At 43.2% G+C, this 21,453-nt stretch overlaps 1 protein-coding gene and 5 non-coding genes across 6 annotated transcripts; 5 read left to right on the forward strand and 1 right to left on the reverse strand.

The window, feature by feature from the left end:
* Window positions 1–1,048: 1,048 nt before the first annotated feature.
* Window positions 1,049–1,120, forward strand: trnae-cuc (transfer RNA glutamic acid (anticodon CUC)). Its single transcript has one exon. It is a non-coding gene; the product is annotated as a tRNA-Glu (tRNA).
* Window positions 1,121–1,600: 480 nt separating this feature from the next.
* Window positions 1,601–1,672, forward strand: trnae-cuc (transfer RNA glutamic acid (anticodon CUC)). The gene has a single exon. It is a non-coding gene; the product is annotated as a tRNA-Glu (tRNA).
* Window positions 1,673–2,012: 340 nt separating this feature from the next.
* On the forward strand, window positions 2,013–2,084 carry trnae-cuc (transfer RNA glutamic acid (anticodon CUC)). Its single transcript has one exon. It is a non-coding gene; the product is annotated as a tRNA-Glu (tRNA).
* Window positions 2,085–2,418: 334 nt separating this feature from the next.
* Window positions 2,419–2,490, forward strand: trnae-cuc (transfer RNA glutamic acid (anticodon CUC)). Its single transcript has one exon. It is a non-coding gene; the product is annotated as a tRNA-Glu (tRNA).
* Window positions 2,491–2,821: 331 nt separating this feature from the next.
* Window positions 2,822–2,893, forward strand: trnae-cuc (transfer RNA glutamic acid (anticodon CUC)). Its single transcript has one exon. It is a non-coding gene; the product is annotated as a tRNA-Glu (tRNA).
* A 5,396-nt stretch (window positions 2,894–8,289) lies between these two features.
* Window positions 8,290–20,739, reverse strand: cab39 (calcium binding protein 39). Its single transcript, XM_053873730.1, has 9 exons — window positions 20,551–20,739; window positions 15,708–15,884; window positions 14,091–14,255; window positions 13,399–13,517; window positions 12,617–12,785; window positions 12,023–12,082; window positions 11,552–11,617; window positions 10,999–11,142; window positions 8,290–9,957 (listed from the first exon to the last, which is right to left on the reverse strand). Exons 2-9 carry the CDS (start codon window positions 15,840–15,842, stop codon window positions 9,769–9,771), a joined length of 1,047 nt encoding a protein of 348 aa, XP_053729705.1. The 5' UTR covers window positions 15,843–15,884; window positions 20,551–20,739; the 3' UTR covers window positions 8,290–9,768.
* Window positions 20,740–21,453: the final 714 nt, after the last annotated feature.

Consider the following 21,453-nt stretch of genomic DNA (forward strand, 5'->3'; position numbering starts at 1 on the left):
AGGCTCTGAACCCACAGTAGCACCATTAGCTGGGGCCAATCCGATGAAGCACCTCGCACAGGACAGGCTTTCGGGTTCTGTGGTGTTTTTCCCAAGGCTGATGTGCCACACTTTGTCCCCTGGACACAATGGAGAACCCCAAAGCAATTCCTCTAATGCAAGCTCAGATTTACAAGCTCATTAAAAGGTTTCTTTGGATGAAAATATGGAGGGGATGCATCGAGGTTGGTGGCATAGTTTGCCACCTGGTACAGGGAGAGACAAGTGTAATGATTTACCTGAACACACCCAGTTTCTGTAGGGCGGCACGAAACCAGACAAGGTGAATTTTAGGGTAAACTGCTTTCATATTCACTGCCACGTGAACCGACACCCTCTAAAGTTGGTTAAATTCAACAAATTAATACCAGGAGGAGTGAAGCAAGTGTGAAGGGAAGCTCACTGTTAAAATTAGGTTGGGTTTAGGGTTGATATGGAAAGGGTGAATCAGAATCGGTAGTTCATGGAGAACCAGGCCCACATTTCCTGTCCAGAAATCTAGTCAACCACATCTTTAGGTTAGGTAACTTTATTGTCAAATATGCTACAGTCCAAGACATAGCATGGATGAAATATCTGTTCTCTCAGACCTGGACGGCATGGCATAAGAATCACAAACAGGAACAAAATAATTGCTAAATACACAACAGGATACATGGTGATCCTCCTGGTATGGGAATCATACTCCCTGTTCAGAACTGTTCATGTGTCACACGAAAAGAGGCCAGTCTTCTACCTGTCTTCAAGTGGTATCTCAACATAAAAGATTGTAGAAGTCCTTGTTTCTATTGGGATCTTCTTTCCCCACTTTTATTTTTTGTTTACTTCCTGGATCTTACCCATGAAGACCAGCTTTATCGATGAGAAGGGTACTCGCAGTCAGGTTTCCTGGTTCTCACCCAAGCGACCTGGGTTTGACTCCCAGAATGGGAATATTCAATTCTTACAATTTTGGAACTGCTGACAAAACCCTTGGCAATTGCCTACTGTGTTTTTCCATTAGCGTATGTCCCATATGGTCTAGCGGTCAGGATTCCTGGTTCTCACCCAGGCGGCCCGGGTTCGACTCCCGGTATGGGTATATTCAATACGTACACTTTCGGAACTGCTGACAAAACCCTGAGCAATTGCCAACAGTTTTTTTTTCCCATCAGAATATGTCCCATGTGGTCGAGCGGTCCCTATTCCTGGTTCTCACCCAGGTGGCCCGGGCTCTACTCCCGGTATGGGAATCATACTCCCTGGTCAGAAATGTTCATGCGTCACACAAAAAGAGGCCAGTCTTCTACCTGTATTGAAGTGGTATCTAAATGTAAAAGATTGCAGAAGTCCTTGTCTCTATTGGGATCTCATTCCCCACTTTTATTTTTTGTTTACTTCCTGGATCTTACCCATGAAGAATAGCTTTATCGATGAGAAGGGTAATCGCAGTCAGGTTTCCTGGTTCTCACCCAAGCGACCTGGGTTCGACTCCCAGAATGGGAATATTCAATTCTTACAATTTTGGAACTGCTGACAAAACCCTTGGCAATTGCCTACTGTTTTTTTCTATTAGCGTATGTCCCATATGGTCTAGCGGTCAGGATTCCTGGTTCTCACCCAGGCGGCCTGGGTTCGACTCCCGGTATGGGAATCATACTCCCTGTTCAGAACTGTTCATATGTCACACCAAAAGAGGCCTGTCTTCAAGTGGTATCTCAACGTAAAAGATTGCAGAAGTCCTTGTCTCTATTGGGATCTTCTTTCCCCACTTTTATTTTTTGTTTACTTCCTGGATCTTACCCATGAAGAATAGCTTTATCTATGAGAAGGGTAATAGCAGTCAGGATTCCTGGTTCTCACTCAAGCGACCTGGGTTCGACTCCCAGAATGGTAGTATTGCATTCTTACTCCTTTGGAACTGCTGACAAAACCCTGAGAAATTGCCACCAGTTTCTCTTTGCTTTGTTTTGTTTTTATCCCATTAGAGTATGTCCCATATGGTCTAGCGGTCAGGATTCCTGGTTCTCACCCAGGCGGCCCGGGTTCGACTCCCGGTATGGGAATCATACTCCTTGTTCAGAACTGTTCATGTGTCACACGAAAAGAGGCCAGTCTTCTACCTGTATTGAAGTGGTATCTAAACATGAAAGATGATAAACAGAAGTCCTTGTCTCTATTGGAATCTTCTTTCCCCACTTGTATTTTTCACTTCCTGGATCTTGCCCAAGAAGACCAGCTTTATGTAGGAGAAGGGGTATAGCAGTCAGGTTTCCTCGTTCTCACTCAAGCGACCAGGCTTCGACTCCAAGAACGGGAATATTCAATTCGTACACTTTCGGAACTGCTGACAAAACCCTGAGCAATTGCCAAAAGTTTTTTTTTTCCCATCAGAATATGTCCCATATGGTCTAGCGGTCAGGATTCCTGGTTCTCACCCAGGCGGCCCGGGTTCGACTCCCGGTATGGGAATCATACTCCCTGTTCACAACTGTTCATGTGTCACACGAAAGGAGGCCTGTCTTCTACCTGTCTTGAAGTGGTATCTCAATGTAAAAGATTGTAGAAGTGCTTGTCTCTATTGGAATCTTCTTTCCCCACTTTTATTTGTTGTTTACTTCCTGGATCTTACCCGTAAAGATTAGCTTTGTCTATGAGAAGGGGAATAGCAGTCAGGTTTCCTGGTTCTCACCCAAGCGACCTGGGTTTGACTCCGAGAATGGGAATATTCAATTCTTACAATTTTGGAACTGCTGACAAAACCCTTGGCAATTGCCTACTGTTTTTTTCCCATTAGCGTATGTCCCATATGGTCTAGCGGTCAGGATTCCTGGTTCTCACCCAGGCGGCCCGGGTTCAACTCCCGGTATGGGAATCATACTCCCTGGTCAGAACTGTTCATGTGTCACACGAAAAGAGGCCAGTCTTCTACCTGTCTTGAAGTGGTATCTCAACGTAAAAGATTGCAGAAGTCCTTGTCTCCATTGGGATCTTCTTTCCCCACTTTTATTTTTTGTTTACTTCCTGTATCTTTCCCATGAAGACCAGCTTTATCTACGAGAAGGGGAATAGCAGTCAGGTTTCCTGGTTCTCATCCAAGTGACCTGGGTTCGACTCCTGCTTTGGGAATAAGTCATTCTTACTCTTTTGAAACTGCTGACAAATTCCTCTGGAACTGCCATCACTAGGTTTGTTGGGTTTTTTTGTTCTTAGAATATGTCCCATAAGGTCTAGCGGTCAGGATTCCTGGTTCTCACCCAGGCCGCCTGGGTTTGACTCCCAGTATGGGAATCATACTCTCTGTTCATGTGTTCCATCAGATGAGGCAAGGTTTCTACATGTCTTGAAGTGGTATCTCAAGGTAAAAGTCAAGCTTTTTTTTTTTCACTTCCTGGATCTTGCACAAGAAGACCAGCTTAATCTATGACCGTATCCCAGACTGGGAGGGATAAGGTCACGAGGAACGTTCCTGGACCTCCCAGTCACTTATCCTCGATCCCTAGTTAGTCCCTGAGTTCCACGCTGGACACCCAGAGAGACCTGGTCGAGTGCCTAGAGGCCCTTCTTAAAGGCGGGATATTGTCATGTTCTGTGCTTTTATTTTGTTGTTCCTCGGTTGTTGTTTTTCTGTTTCCTGTCTTGTGTTTGTCCCCCCTCCCCCTGGCGCACAGCTGGAACCAATTCTCCTAATTAACCTTCCCCTTTTCTACTTCCGGTAAAGTTCTCCCTCTCGTGCTATTGTTTCCTGCTTTTTTGTTTTGTTTTATAATATTTGGATTGTCCATGTGTGTTAGCTTTCTGCTGCCTTCATAGTTAATTCTTCATTTTGAGTTTTGCCTTGCGCTGTTTAGCTGTGTTCCTTGTGTATTTGTTTGCTCACATTTTACTTTCTGAGGTTCCTTACTCCCTCGTTCCTGTGTGTGTATTCTCACTATTGAGCATTTTCTGTCTTTGGGCCTTGTGAGTTTTACCATGGTTAATATCGTGGACACTTTTGTTTTCTTTTTCAAATGAATTATCAAATATCTCTCAAATCCACTTTTGGATTTAAAGTGGACACCTTCGCAAAATACACACATCATCAATTGGCCGCCGCTTAGTCCTGGTCAGGGTTGCGGGGAGGGCTGGAGTCATTGGGCGAGAGGCAGGAATACACACTGGACAGGTTGCCATCACACACACATGCACCCCCAGGGGCAATTTTAGAGTGTCCAGTTCACTGAGACTTTGGGCTGTGGGAGGAGAAACTCCACGAGAAAACCCACCTGCACACGAGGGCACAACTCCATGCAGAAAGGTGGTCCGACCCAGGGGTCGCATGATAATGCCCAAAGTCAAACTACTGAACTACTACTGAACCCAAAGTGGGTAGACGACCACACTACCTCGAGGGAATGAAAATAGGGTTTATTGTGCCCATATATCACCCATCTCTGTCCAGCTAATACGTCTGCTAGGTTTTACCACTTCTTGTGACAACTGGCCCTCCAGGGTCTGTTGTTGGCTGATCGACGACACATGGGATGACACGTGTCTCTTGGTGACCTGTCTCGGGTCCGAATGTCTCTGGAAGGAGTGACTCAGGCATGGTGACTCGGGAGTCAGCAGGAAGCTCCTTCCTCACCAATTGAATGTTCCTGCGGTTCCTCCCTTAAGTGTGACCAGAGTCCATTTGTGGTATGAATGACCGTAGAGTTGCACATTTTCTGTCCAATCTTCAGACGAAGCAATGTTTCTCTTTTATTTTGAAAGACCTCACTCAGATTATTGTTGGTGGTTGACATCCTGGGGGTCTTTTCTCAGCACACACTCCACAACAGCTGTTTTCATCAAGCAGTAAAACACATAAACATATGCTTAAAATGATAGATATTGAATGTCAAGCATGTGAAATGAAAGTACATACATTCCTTTACTCTTTTCAGATGCTTAGTCTAATATTCTTCAATTACATTTCATTACCTTGCATGCAACTAATAACATACTAAATTCACAGTCTGTTGCCAGGCTCGTGTTTTGTGGAAAAAGCAAGAGGTTTATTTTTACTTTCCTGCTATTGCTGCCACACTGTTAATCAGAGCTCAGATGGATAAGTTGCTTTGTTATACACAGTGACTTCCTCCTGAACTGCATCAGACAATAAGTTATTGGAGGGACTGTGTGTGTATGAGTGAGCATCTCTGTGACAGGCAAAGGGGTTCATATTTCTCCTAGTGCATAATATAGCACTTTCCTGTTCTAGTCAAGGATCTGTCTCACTATCTCACCTGTTGCATCCAGATACAGTGCCACAGTGCTTTTTTTCTTTAGGTGTTCTGCCAATATATTGAGCCCAGTACCCGTCATCAAATTCACTGAAAATGGGTCGATGTGCAGGGGAGCAAGGTATCCCTTGGATGCAGCATGAGTCCCTGTCTGTTTTATGATTTTTTGAGTCAGCATCAGTTCCAGCAAGAGCTCATTGTGGAGTCAGGCAGCAGTCCTAACCTCTCATGATATCGTTTTTAAAATGTCTTTCGTGACACTTCTTGTGAAGTTTCCAGCTTGCACATCCTCGATGGGTGTCTTCTGCATCTGCAAATAGTAATAGTTGCTGAGACCTTTTTCTAATTTCTTTGCAATCCTTCCTCTTTGTATTTTTTTACCTGTCTGCATCTGACAGCGTTTGGATTATGTGTTATTTTTCCAGATTGGTAGACTTTAATGGTAATGATTTTCTCAGTATGTTTTGGTTTAGATGGAATTGTAAATGTGTAAGTTGTCTGACACTCTTTAAAAGTACAGCATGCTGATGCACTAAAATATGGAGAACTCCTTTTTCGGCTTTGGTTGGATTTTATATGCTGGTATTTGAATGCCAGCACGCAAGATGGATTTATCTTCCTAAATGCCTTGTACAGTACATCAGTCCACGGTAAACTTAGTGTTTTCTTGCCATTTTTGGGCTTTATCTTATCCCATTTCTTTTTTTGTATGTGTATGTTGAAGACTTTTGGTCCCAATACACACACCCTGGACTTAACTTTTTTTTTTTTCACAGACATCACCTTTGTGACACACAACATTTTTGGTGTCTTCTTGGTCTGTATCCTTGCTAAATGAATGTAAAGCAGTTGATGAATCCTGGAGCTTGTCCTCATCAACATCTGCTTGCTTTGCTTCCTTGTGCACTTCATCTCCAGCTCCATCCTGGGGCTTGTCTTGTCTTGTCTTTTCAATCCGTTTCTTTCCTAAAGAGTACACATTTTCCAACATTTTGGCAAATTCATATGCAACAACATCAGCAGTGCAAATAATATTGGATTATATACGCATTTATTTTTTTAAATGGAATGATTTACTTACCATGCCGCAGCACAGCTGTCCGTACTCCCCTTCGATCTTCTCGCCAGATGAGCCTCAACCACTTAACATGATCATCAGTTGTGTCTCCAAACAACAAACGTGAAAGTGCATTCCACTGCTCGCGTGTAGCATTAGCATCCGTGAAATCGTGCAAAGTAAAGTTATGTATAATAAAATCAGTCCCGTCAGTCCTGTCAGTAGTAGCATTTGAAGACGCTAGGTGACGCCAACAAGTGGCCAATTCTGCAACAGACGTGGGGACGTGAGGCATTCATTGTATACGCACAGTAAACAGTAAATCCATTTCATTTCTGTTTTTTTCAAAAAGCATAGGATTAACTCTGGAGATTGTTGGAAAATAGTGTATGTTAAAGATACTGTATCCTACAATAGATTTGTGGCCATTCGAGATATCAACCACCACCAGTGGTGGTAGGCTCATCATTTCAGGAGCGAATCTCTAATCTTGGTCCTGGGTCTGCCTCAATGTCTGCTCCCATTCCAGGAACACCTCCAGAGAAACACTGCTTTTCATGTGAAGGATGAATAGCTTTGTTTGAGCCTTCTACAAATAGAGAAGTTTGCCACACCATCTCAAGGTTTCTTAGATGCTATGCTATGCTATGTCCGTCTCCAATGTGTCTCATGCCTGGCGACAGTTTACAACCACTCTGGACTCATCTGAACGCTTTTCCTAGGAGCTATTGAAGAAATAGTGCAAACATTCTCACTGACTTCTATGATAATTTCACGACTGAGAATTTGTGGACGGTCCCCTAACTTCGCCTTAGCGCTGCCAGCGAGCGAGCTCGTCCGAGATCAGCGACCGTTTCCCGGCGACACAGACCGAACAACACCGGCTCTGGTGGACCGAGTATCTGTCGAATATCCAACATCCAACTAATTTGGTGCTAAAACGGGACGGGTAATTCCGCTGGATCCCGACCTGAGACACAACGTGACGTTGAAGTAAGTACATATGCACATCGTCAAGTTTGCTTACGGCCTGCCGTTTTGCCTGGCGGCTCTGGTGGTGAATATGGCTTTCCGTGGAAACAAAACCGAACGCTTACTTGAGCAAAAATAACAGGCGGAACACACACGAATGGCTGCGTCGGCAAAACGAAAAGAAAGCTAGGTTCGTTGGCGACCTCTGGTGGACATTGATGGGAAGTGTGCATTTATTATAGAACATTAATATTGTTGGAATTGCGTGTGGTACTAATGAAGAAGTTATTGACAGACGGAGGGATGCTGAATGAGCATGAGAGGAGGGTGCGTGTGGTTGAGTGAGCGTGAGAGAGAGAGAAGTTACAGGTGGAGCACAATGGCAGGAATGAAGCAGACACTGCAGGCCGCAGCAGACGTGTGACGCTGGTGGAGCCAAGGTCAGACGGAGGAGGCTGGATGGACCAGGTCCCCGTGAGAGCCACCTGGGTCCGAAGGAGAGAGGGAGCGTGTCTTGTGTATTTCCAATACCAGTTACACGCTAAAAATAAAGTGTCAATTGACCAAGTTGTTTTAATGCTTCTATCGTTCCACAAAATTACTGACAGCAACACAAAGCTCTCATCATACAACAGGAAGCCATTCGATATGAACAAGCACTACAACAGTAACCGCCGTCTTACCTCAGCAGAAGGTAACTATCATCCACCTCTTGGCAAGTTGGGAGGATGGAAGAGTGGCTGTGGACTTCATTTTAAGTCAGCAGAAGCTCTGGGCCATGCCGGTCCAACTGTTCAGTTCTGCTGAAATAGCAGCAAGTCCTCCGGGATCCTGTTACTTAGAGGAGTCGAGAGTGTTGACTGACAAACAAAAAAATAAAATAAAATATTGACTGAAGCCAGCTGCAACCACTAAGACAGCAGACCATCTTACATGACAAAAAAAAAACTATTAGCATCTCATTCATACAAGCTCAAAGAAAGACACAGCCTTGTCGTATTCCAAATGTACTTTTTATTTTTACTGTTTGGCTCGGGCTTTTTGACACTTCTGAAAGCACCAACACATTTTATGCTTAAATCTGCAAATCAGAAACACAGTTTCGTAGCGTTAGATTTGACATTTTCATTGAGTTAATGATGCTACTGGGAGAGGACAGGAGCAATTCCAGTACACGTGTGGTACTTCATCATGCACAGCCAGCCTAGAGACATGCATGTTTAGGTGCATGAGGGAGCGTGTGGCTTTTTGAGTCACCTGTTCGAATCCTGTGTGTGTGTGTCATGTGTACCCAGGCGTCATTGGCAAGTCATATACGCATCGATCTCACACACCCAGTTCATACTGCAGCCCGCAATACCTGGTGCTCCTTGTTGGACAGGAAGTACAATCTCAAGAAAGAAAAAGAAGCTGCTACTTCCGGGCTGAAGCACACCCACTTCAGGGGCCTCACAACACTCAGAGGTCAGCCAAGTGGCAAAGCAAATTTCAAGAAAAGGCTAAGTTTGTGAGGATTATCCCACTCAACTCACATTAGGAACCGTTGATCACAAAGGGCACAAACATACAGGCTTTAACGCTGCTTATGGGGCCTCCACTCTCTCACACCTCTAAGTGTGGAAGAGGATCAAGAGAACCAGAGCTAATGAAGACATTCCAACGCAGTACACCACGCTAACATCCGCCAACGTTCAGTAAACTTGAACTGACTCTTCAACTCATTAACAAAGACACACCACTTTTTTTCCCAGCAGTATCATCAGAATCCAAGCCACCGTTGGAACGGAAAACCACCGACCAAACGCAAATTTAGGTCGTAGATATAAAACGTATGTCAATCCCTCAACAAAATCTAAAAAGCAAAGAAAAAGGCATATGTAAACGTTCACCCTGTCAATTCACCAAATTCATACCTTGCATCCCCATGTGTGCCTGCGCTTCAGGAGCTGTCAGTGAACTGCACACAGGAGTTTGGATGCAACGGCGACACACCCGCCAAGCATCGGGGACGAGCCGCTATTGCTTCACTGGATGAAGGCGAAGATGCAGAAATACGTGTGAGTATTCGAGCACTGAAAAGGGCCACCGGACTGTGTGTGTGTGCGCGCTCTACTACATCAACGTGTGTAAACTCAAGTGGCCTTCTGTCGGGTCAATGGCGCTGACTCTAAATTTGAGGGACTGTGACGTCACAGCACTGAACATATTTCAATGTGCAATAAAGCAGCAGCATATTATTCTCTAGAATTCCTTTGTCTCAAGGAAAGAAAACTGGAGGGGATTGTTGACGGAGGAGCTGGCGACTTCTGGATGACTGGACATGGGTATGCTTGTTTTTAGTTTCTGGTTAGATTCCTTTATTTTCACTCAGGAAAAGAAACAGCAGCTGCTGATGAGTCTGTTAAGCAGGCGTGGTCTGCATGTAGTCCAGACTGGGTTCACCTCTGGCCCACTTCCTCAGGCCTCCTGAGGGGTGGGCCTCTTCAGGTCCCTGATCTGTTTGATTAGATATGTTTTTTCGTCGTTGAACTGTTCGTCTTCTGTCCTGTCGTTCTGGAACTTGCTGAGGAACTCAATGAGTTTGGTCTGGTTCTTCAACAGGATGTCCAAGATGGGCTGCGTCTTGTTGGGGTTGGCAACAAACACCTGCGGCAGGGGACACAGACACATCAAGTGAAACTACATGTGTTTGGAAGCAGAGCAACAGACATGTTGTCACTGAACTTTCAAGCTTTGTGAGACAGAAGTGATCTGACTTCGGTGGTGTGTTTCTGTGGGCAACCAGCTCATTGGTCATGTGATTAACTTTAGATTTTACTCAATCGAATCAGAGTTAAAAATCACCTTTCATGCGGCAATGGTGACGAAACATGGGCTCATCTATGTGGCCCCTGTAAGTAACAGGGAGTGACTTAATGAAACTGTGGAGCTCAGCAGGTCACATGCTCAGTTGGGTTTCACTGATATGGTTGTTCAAATCCCAAGCAGAGTTAGTTACACTGGTTACAGGCACAGCACTTCTGACACCTGCTGTCCAACGGAACTCCTTACGCTTGGGATATTATTAACAACATTATATTGGAGAAATACGTGTAGAACAAACATGTAAACGTGTAAAAAGGCATAGTGTGGATGAAACAGATATGTTAGTGAGCAGAACTCATGCAAGGTCTCATTCAAAGATCAACACAACTCCCACATACACACAACTGTACACACAGTGAAGGTGACCATTGTTGCCCTACGACTGGCCTGCCCTCACATTGAAACAAAACAAGAACACAAGCAGGAAAAGGTTCAGAAGATTAGGAAAAGTACTTTAATGAGGGAACCTGAAAAGACCTCTGTGGTGGAAGCCATCAAACACTTCACCTGATAACAAGCCAGATAAGCAGATTAGAGTAACTCAATCGTGCCACTGAAAATCTGCTCCATGAATAATCAACAGCAAATCTTTGTTGCTCACGTTTCTGCCTCAATCTGAGTTATTTTGTGTTGAAGAAAGAGAAGGGAGCCGAGGTTTGCGCCGACTGCTGAGGTTTTGTCATCACACAGTACATAGACACAACAGGGGTGTGAGAGTGTGTGTGTATTGTTACACTGGAAAGTTCAGGTCACACAGAGAAGACGGACCGCTGTTAAAAAATGAGGACTAACAAAAGATCTCGCACACAAACAAGGACTTACCTTAAAAACATGGAACGCCTCAAACTGGATGTTGCGGCTCTTGTCTCGCAGGAGGTTCATCATGAGTTTGAGATTCTCTGGCTTGCTTATGTATTTCGTCATGATGGTGAAATTGTGCCGGTCCAGGAGCAGCTCGCCCAGCAACTAAGTCGTGGATGAACAATGCCCTCATTAATACCAGTCCACATAGTGAAGACTTTTCATCTTCAAGAGTAAAACAATATGAAAAACATCTGTTCGTCAGTGGCTCCACCATTCAACACCACTGAGATGAAATGTGGCTCAAATATGTACATGCCTCTACACCACAAGGACACAAACACCTCACTAGACAAAAGAGATCAAAGTCAGACCTGAGATCAAGCAAGAAAATCTTCAGTTAGTCTTACAATAAACTTATGTGAAGACTGATTTTGGAGCCGGTAAATTTGCTCATATTAACTGACGATGAATGCAACATAGTTATGGTGTCGCAAAAAAAGCAAAACCTGGCACCTAATACTTGGTTAAAAGGTTACACCATATGTGAAAGTTATACACCATATGCTCGTACCTTGAGTGACTGCCTTTTCGTCACATAGTTTTCTGAGTGCAGCAGCTTCTCGTACTCGCTGAAGAACTACAGAAACAAGACAGTTAGGTCAGAAACAAGATCACTGACATCACACAGTAGCATGGCATATCATGACATTCAACACAAGTACAAGACTATTAGTCACTCCTCATCGGCAGCTTTTCTCATGACTGGTTCAACACAGACCCTCCATTTTTTTCCTACAGAGAACTAAGACGAGGACGCAGCACAGCAGTTCCGACATACACAGCAGCAGTGTTGTGTGGATTTGAGGTCCACTGAGTGTTTGCCTTGGTTAAACCTGTTTGATATTTTCATTTTCAGTTATAGCCCATTTGCTGTGTTGCTACTTTACTAGGGTCATCACTAACAAGCCCAGTCTGACACTGCAGGCAGTGCTGGACAATAAACACAGAGGAGCTTTCAAAATGTATCTTGTCACAGGCTTACCCGGTCATAATGCTGCTCCAGGAACTCGGCACTCAGTAGCTTGTGTCTTGTGAGAAGGTCCTGAAGTACACAAAACAATGAGGACTATGCTTTCAGGGAAATTCAAAAGAAAACACATCACACACACAAGAATCCAGTTCTGCCCTCCAAGCGTTCTCATCCCAACTACTTCCTCAACAATGGTGTTTTTAGTCATATCCAACTCTTCAAATTCACAGATTGAAACTAGATTAGCCGAGTTTAGAAACTGCTAACCCTTAGTACATTTCAGGGAACTATCTGTGTTAAAACTCATGTATATCGGTACAAATGAAAAGTCTTGGAATTAAATCTTGGAAAAAATCACTCCAGACAATCTGCAGGAGAACAATGTTGCAAAAAGTACGTTGTTTTCAGAAAATGTCTCAGTAAAGCTGCATTCGGGTATAAAAAAGGTTTGCTGGAGAACGGTTGTCAGGGCAACAATCAGATGCCAGTCACCGCCTGTAATGAGCTCGAGCAGCTCCTGGAGTCCACTGACTCATCTAACTGCTTCTCTGATTTTAAGAAAGAACTTTCAGGGCCATGTTTCGCTGGAAAAGTGCACCAACTTACTTTGAAAGTGGCGAATGCGTCGGAGGCGATGTCAAACGTTGACATCTCCACGTAGGTGAAGAAGTCATAGAACTGCTCAGAAAACAGCGTGATTTTGGCCAGCGGCTCATGTCGGATGCACTCCCTCAGCATGATGCCACAGTTCAGCGCGATCTCTGGAGACTCGTACCTGCAGCAACATCCAGCACATTCATCACCATACGAAACTCTTTTTACCAAGATATTCAAGAGTTATGCACAACAATTAGAGCAGCCCATGCAACAGATTTTACAGAAGCCCTGATGTTGACCTCTCAAGGTGAATGAAACGACTGAAATGAATTATTATTAATATGAGTTATGGAAACCAGCACTGCTAGAAATGACCACTGCTTGCCATCATTCTATAACACACACTCTTACACACAACAATTAGGTCTAGCAGATCAACATTGGCTTCCCACTTTCCATGTAAGACGTTTCATTGGTTTAACTCAAGGGAGTACCAGCAGATGGAGCCAATGTTCCCTAGTCAGAGTACAGGAACAAACTAAACAGGAACAAAGGCAAAGCCATGTTGAAGTTCCTTACATAATCTTTTATGACGACTATCTGCACTTTGATGTAAAAATAATTGTCATGAGAAATGCATGCATTAACTTGGCTCTTGAGTATTTGAGCTTTAATAACTTCAAGCAAAGTATTTTTTACAGAACATGTACCGCATCATGGGAGTGAAACTATCACATCAGACTGACTTGATGACCAACATGAGCTCTGTTCATGCCAGCTAAGTGTCTTACCCTTTTAACAACATGAAGAGAATATTGTGCTGGGTGCAGAGGTACTCCACTGTGGGAGTCCGGGTGCCAATCTGACGCCTCAGGATGTTGTTGAAGATCTGGGCCACATCTTTCTTCCCCTGTTGGTCATTGAAACCGGCATCACAGGCATCATTCAAGCAGAAAAGAAAATCCCCACCACTTACAGTGAAAACACCAGACCCTACGATCCACATACATTGAGGATTATTATACAAGCTTTGTTGTGGCACGTCAGTTGGGAGCAGGAAAATGTCAGGGCGAAAGAGGAAGAGAAGCTCACAAAACAGTGAGTCATGCCGTTGAAAAGGGTGAGTCAGGGAGCCATGCTGGCAGCTTTCAGCGAGACATTGCTCACTTGTTGAACACCTTGCAAATGTACGAAGCCAACTTTGGGACTTTTTATGGCCAGAAATAAGGATTACTTACACAGATATTGCACACTAGAGCTGATAAAGATGAATAATAACTACAATAATAATAATAATAATATTTCGGCCATTTCCAGCACAAAGGAAGACCAGGTTCAAACCAGAACACACTGGAGAGATTAGGTGGGAGTCCAGACCATGACTAATCTCTCCAGTGGTTGGCACACAGAAAAGCCCTGGAACATTGACGGGTGGTTGGATATTTTCTGCACATCTACTTATGGTTGTACAAAACTGTCTCACCTCAAAGTCAATGAGCTGCAGGTCAGCGATCAAGATACCAAGCAAGCCGCTGTTGTAGAGCTCCTGGGCCAGCTGGGCCACGGCTTCTGTCTGGGGCTCTTTCTCATTGGTGCCATACAGGATTTCCTTCATGGCCACTAGGCTTTTTGTCACTTCTTCTGTTGCCTAAAATGAACAAGACAAAAGTTATTCAAGAAAAATCAAACCACCCTCAACCCTCAACCCAGACTATTGAGAACGATCTCACATTGGTATTCCTGGATAACCAAAGCACTTTTGTATTGGGCACAAAATAATGAATGTGTTTTAGATAACAACACAACAATGGTATTACTTCACAAGACGTCATGTAAAGCCTGACATACAAAAGAATGCACACCACTTCCATCTTTTAAATGGTGGATGTAATGATATTATGGTACCAAGAACCAGCAAATAACCCAGAGTGACACTAAATTTATTTCATACAGCTAGTTTGTCTTAAAAACACACACAAGCATATTACGGTTTATGCAAAATTATTCCATTTATTTACTCATTTAAAGGATCAGTGTGCTTATTCTTCGGACTGTCCGTTCCTTGGAATGTTGGCTTCACTGATAACGCCTCCTCTTGTGTTGACATTTTCTCTTGTCAATTTAGATTATTTCATGCACTGCTGATAGGTTGACATCAGCAGCCAAACTGTAAACATCTTCTGAAACTAGCTGCTACCCACTCACACGCCACGCTACTGACTTGCAAAAAATCTGACCGCCGCATCATTTCACAAGTGTCATTCTTTAACTGCAACATAGTCAGAAACATGATCAAATAATTATCATATTAGTCATAGTTACCAGAAGGCCCTGCCTTCTACTTTACACCCGAGATATACCAGCAAAGACTTGTCTGACAAGGGGCTCAAGCCTATCATTTGATCATTGTGTAAAAACATCTAATTTTCTTTCTTTCCAGTGCTGTACTAATTTTCACAAAATAACTTTAGTGGAAAAGAAGTGTTCTCCTTAGCTTTCGATTTGTGTGAATGAGCTGAATGTGCTGTCTTTCCACTCTGGAAACAAGTTTAGTCGGCTTCCATTTCTCTTGATCCACATTAATCACCAAAGCCTTTATGAAATATGTATATACTGACACATGACTAACACACCCAATATTCCAAGGATTGGCCAGAGAATGCATCCCTATAATAACATTCAAATTTGCTGGACAAAAAAATGGTAAAAAATAATAACTAGATTAAAGAAGAAAATAAAAACTTTTAAGTCTATAAACACAGAAAAAGTTTTGAGATCAGAAATGAAATGTTACATGGAACATTTCAGGAAACTGGGGAGACTACACAGCCCTGTAACCAACCCTTATATTGCATGAACGTCCAGTCAAAGCTGTGCGATCAGCTGCTCACAGCTTGATGCCGACTCATACAGCCACTATCAGCGGGGATCAGCTTAAACTGTGAATACTTAAAGCAGCAGGTTTGACACATAGAGCTGCAGCGAGGAACAAGATGCTTCAGACATTTTTTAAAGACACAAAGAAATAGACAACTGAAACTAATGTTCACCCACTAACAGAGTCATTTTGAAGCCTCATTCCTAACAGATAGGAATTCACCTTTGACTGTTTCGGGGCCACCCGCTCGGCCTTTTTATCAGCTATGTCATGTTTCTCCAGCACAGTCATGCTGTCCTTCAGGTTCTTGACGATGTCTGCCGGCGACTTGTGGGACTTGCCAAAGGGGAACGGCATGGCTGAGAGTTACCACTAGCAACCAGGTAGCCGAGTGTCCACCTGCAGAGGCAAACATGCACAATTGTAAGTGCTGCATCAGAGTCCAGGTGCTCGAATGTCAAACAATGTCAACTGATACACAGCACAGACATGGCTCATTCATTATCTCGTGTTTATTCAAACACACAATCATTTAACTCTGTAGCCACTCATTGAATAATGTCTTTCATGAACACCCAGCTGCCAAACTGTGGTTACATAATAAATACAGAATTATCTTGACATTCTTAGAATGGATGTTCAGAATTAGCAATGCTACAGAGACAGCCTTTTAGCTAGGATTTTGAAAAACTCATTCCCCTCCTGACACACCATGTCATGTCCGGAGGATCCATATAAAATAAATATCAAAATAACTTTATAAAAACATCTGAGTCAAATAATAGTCAACAGAAATGAACTCTGCTGTAGCTGTTGCCACAACAACACTTTCAGATGCAGGGGTCTCCTGGGCAGTTATTTGACTTGGCTGACCCTGATGAATTAAAAGAAAATACATATTTTAATAATGATCATCTTCCTTACTAGAAGCTAAGTGTCTACAGCTTTGTTCAGCTTCTCTCATATATTTATGCAAGATAAGCATAAAGTTGTATCAGCTGTGTAGCTGTGATAGTTTTACAATCTTCCACACCTTTAAACAATCATTCATTCAAACAGTTTATCTATAAAGGTATGCCGCCTGATTAAATATATAGAATGACGTGAATTTTGATCACTGTAAAACTATTCTGCTCTCACAGGGGAGCTATTTTGCTCCATGTACCCCGTTCCCCAGAGCAGCACGAGTGGGAAGAGTGGGGAGTTGGGGGAGCAGGCTTCATGAAAAAAATAAATAAATAATAATAATAATAAATTTTACAAAATAAAAACACAAAATACTCCCCCAATTAAAAAACTACGAGTTAGTTTTGTAGACAACTGTTTAGTTTGTTTGGAACTGTTTGTTTCCTCCTGTCATCAGCAATGGCAGCGCGCTTCAATGTCGCAAGCGTGGCGACTTGCGAGATGTGGATAATCGTGAGATTACACCGGAAAACAAATAAGCTACAGCTGCAAAAGGGTTGAGAATTGCGGTAATTGAGTGAAGAAAGAGAGGGAATACAATCTATGATTGTTGGAAATGGAAGTACAGGGTAAAAAAAGAGGAAAACAACTACAGGTTAAGGTGGAGGACGCCGACTTGCATGATGCAACCCCTCATTGGAAATGAAGAAAGTCAACCAAGAGGATGAGGACAGTCACTGGCTACATTGACTGCACACACGGATTACAAAAGCTGTATTGGAGCCTCACCTTGATGACACAAGCTTAGACACAACTGTACTTATGAAACTGGACTTGACCTCAGGGTATTTGATCATAACTGAACCACAGGAGACGTTTAATTTCTTTGACAACAGTACACTCTTTTCGTGTCAGTGGCAAGATAGAAATAAATTCCCATTTAAAAATAAGCCACTTCCTCAAAACATTCAACTTCACCTCCCCTCAGTACTGCTGTTTCTGTTAGGCACCATCAGATCACATGATCTGATTCAGCACACACTTCCTGATCACTCCCTTTTTATTACTCCCCAGATGGGTTTAAACCATTTTACGCAATGACAATAGTTGGTCTATTACCACTAAAACAGTCTGATGATCTCATCGGCAAAACATTCTCTGACGTGATCCAGATGCCAACTATGGCACCTTATTGCTGCGTGATTTCGAGTTAAGTGAATGATTAAGTGAACACACATGGTGGCGCCTTCAGTAGCTCACCACGTCAACACGACTGCTGAAGAATTATGAACCTTTTGTGAAGTGTTTTCGCTCAGAAGGAGCTCGATACTACCAGAGTCCATGGAGGCTCCAGATGTGACAAGCCTATCACAACAGCATGTCTGCTTGTTCTTCTGCGTCACTCCATTAGAAGCCTTATCTGCAGTCTTTTCTGGTCCACCCATCCACCTCGATTAACTCTCAACTCTTGTTCAGATAAGTGGGGGAAGGTCTGACCCAGAAGTTTGCAAGTCACACTCATTATTCAACTTCACATAAGTACCATTCCAGGTAATAAACTCAAGGCAACTTCAAACATTGGTTTGATGGATTAGTCAACGGGTTAGTCAGAGTTCACAGCAATGTCCGGATACGACAATGATATCCTGTTGGACTCTAGTCTCATGTATACAGTAGGCACCAGTAAGGGTGGGCAATAACTTTTCCTCCAGAATTTACAGCGGAAAACAATCCCCACGATGAGAATCTAACATCTCATGACAAATACAACATCCGTCCTGCGCACTTAGACCATTGGACTTGCCATGACTCTCATGTTGTACACACAAATACGACAAGACCATGACTCAGATAGACTTTTGTAGTGATGGACATATTTTTAATACAAGAAACTTTCTATAATGACATTACGTTGGTTTTGTTACATCAAGCGAACCAGCTAACTTTTGACACTGTTGCCTTACATGATGCCGGATGTGAAAATAGTAGGATAGTCCACAAACAAATAATATAATAATACCATTATTACTATTATTATTATTGAGAATGTCACACTCGAAAGATGACAGACATTTTATGAAATTATTTTGCGAATATAATATGACTTAATCATAATTTATTCACATTACTTCTTTCTACAACAGCATCCAGGAAATGTGACCAGGTGGGTCCAAAGCTATAGTAAAAATATGACACATACGGGACAGCAGACAGATAATGCAGTTTAACCCCAAAATAAAAGTCTGTCAGTGATGTACAAAGGGATGTCGAGAATTACAGTAGTAATGCTGCAGAGAACCTGTCAAACTAGGGCTGAATAATGCTACATTTTATATAATGATTTTCCCATCTGACCTGTACGTTGAAGGGTAAGCACAAAACTGATGTCTGCCACTGCCGTAGCTTCACATACTGGACAAGCGGGGAAATGAAATTGTTCATTTAGTAATATCTCGATTAAATAGAAAAAACAGCTTTCATCGTTCTAAAATAATTATACGAAATCCTACCAAATGTAAAATCACCTAAAACCCCTGTTTTCTAATGAAGAAGGAATATTTTGTCAGCAAAACTAAAATGGATACATAACTATCTGCATGTTCTTTACTGACAAAAGGTGTTTTGAGTGTTAAAAACAGCTGAGGAGCTGACATCAAACTGAATGACTCACAACCTGTGAAGGGTGAACAGGTGGGATTGTAGTGTTAGTCAGACAGCCAAAGTTCAATTCTGACGTTCACATCTTCATGAGGACACTTCCAGATCTTTCGATATGAATCCAACGCCGTGACATAATTCGATCTCAGCTCTTTCACAAGAAACAGCGTTAAGTAAAAAGTCAAGGCCTACCAACCCCCACATATTTCCGTTGATCTACTTTTAAACTCCAATGATTCATATTCAGCTCCCGCCATTATCTGAACTGTGGTGCTCTGAAAGTAGCTGACAAACCAGGGGTCAAACACTGCTTAAAAGACTGAGGTCATTACTATGAAACCAGAAGCAACGTTCACTAGTCTGTTGTTCTCTTTGCATCTAAAACCAACACATGTAGCTGTCAAAGTCCTGTGGCTTGGCAGGTAGTCTACATTTAGAAAGCAACGCCTGAGCCAGGAATATGAACCTAGTAGCGGCGACATAAAAAGTTGGGCCCAACAACTAAGAAGTGCCGTGAAATAGTAAAGCACTAAAGAACATGAAAGTTTGGAGTGTTTGCGGTTCACTTCACCAGGTGGTCAAATCCCTCTTTTGCTCTAATGCTGGTTAGAGGATCCAGCAGCAGGCTGCAGAACCTCCTCATGACCCGCTTGGGTGTCAGTGACGCACACGCTCGGCATCACATATGGCAGGTTTAGTCAGCAGCTGACCCACAACCAGTCCAGTTCTTGTCAAACACCTTCGAGTCTACCTCACTAAAAACGGTGTGATGAGTCAGGTTTCCACATGCATTGAAAGAAACACTGCTTCAGGGGTCCGTCCCTGAAAACAACAAACCCTTAACCGTTTCATGCACCAGTCCTGCTGGGCACCAATTGTCGGGATTGTATGGACCAAGTTGCAGCGCTACGATGAGCATCATGCGGTTGACAGCGAGGACCGCCCCTCGGCGCCTCAACGCCTGCGGAAGCCTAGTTACTTCGGGTGAAGGGCTAAACATCTCCACTGCACTTCATCGATAATAGTAGGAGAAGCAAGGAAATTGCACCACAGTCCTCACCTCGCTGTGGCAGCTACCGGTGCATCTGTGATGCTAACGCGGCCTGCGCTGTTTAAATCACTGTCCACCCAACAACTTGGCAAAGTGTCCAGTAGCCCGCATGGCGGCCTCGAAACACCCCAGAAACGCGAGACGCAGATCCCCTGTTTGCAGCAAATACAGAAAATTAAATAGCTTCGAAGGCACATGCGTCTTTTCGCAGCAGCTCTAGTGACGTTAGTTAGCCTGGTTAGCATAGCCGGGCCTGGCAGGGGATACCGTAAAATCAATGTTCGACATTGACGCACTACTGAAGGCTCCGGTCCTTATTGTTGACCAACCGGTACTTATGGAGTCCAAACATACATGGCATTTTTGTGGCAGCGTGACAACGTTTTAACACCAAAACAAAGAAGACTATTATCACGTCGCGTGGAATAGATTTGCATTTTAAACATGTACCTCGTGAACGGCGTCTCCGGTGGTTTCCCCAGATATGCCACACGGTCTAAGCAGCAGCCCAGGTGCTCCTTGGGTCAAATATCCGCTTTGTTTGTCTGGTCTGAGCAGCGGTTCTGAGTAACGTCCCCGTTCTCTACCTGCTCTCTCCGAACCAGGCTGGCGCTGTGTTATAGCAGGCACTGTCACTGAGGCTGAGAGCAGCGCCTCCCCTGGCCGCTGGTGGTAAAAACACAAGTCGTGATGGAGTGCGCTCAGTCTTGAGGCGAACAGGTGGGCATGCGCAAACTGTCACGCTTTAGCACTGTCACACACGATTTATCATCGTGCAAGAATGTTTTTTGTATCATTGGAATCTCAATTAAACGCATAGTAAATATTGTATTCATAGACAGAGTTGACCATTTCTGGATTTGCTTAGAGATACTGTATTACTGTACTGGTTTTACTTTGGCAGGCAATCTGGAAATAGTTTTATAAAAATAGCAGTGGCAAGTATTTTCAAAAGTAAAACTAGCTTGACGAAGCTGCAATTTATTACAACTGCCATTTTCATTTTTATTTTATTTTATTTTTTAGTTATTTGAGGATGACTGTTCCTTAAATCACATTTAAATCCATTTCTTTTTTTCACTTAGCTATACATCGGAGTTCAGCAAGCATGTGTATAAAAGCTTCCCAAAATATGTTGCTATCCAATCCTAAATTCCACGTACAGAGGTAGTGTAGAATGTATTCATGTCAGCTTTTTGTGTTAAGTTCATTGTTTTCAAGCCACTGCTGCCATCTATTTAATAAAAAAAAAACACCCTAGAGAGTAAATCACGTGGGACATGTTCATTATGCAAAGGTGTTGTGATGCCTCCAGATGAGCAACGTGAGGCAGGACATAAAAGCAACTAAACT

The sequence above is a fragment of the Synchiropus splendidus genome, chromosome 8 (genome assembly GCF_027744825.2).
Source record: "Synchiropus splendidus isolate RoL2022-P1 chromosome 8, RoL_Sspl_1.0, whole genome shotgun sequence".
Lineage (NCBI taxonomy): Eukaryota > Metazoa > Chordata > Actinopteri > Syngnathiformes > Callionymidae > Synchiropus > Synchiropus splendidus.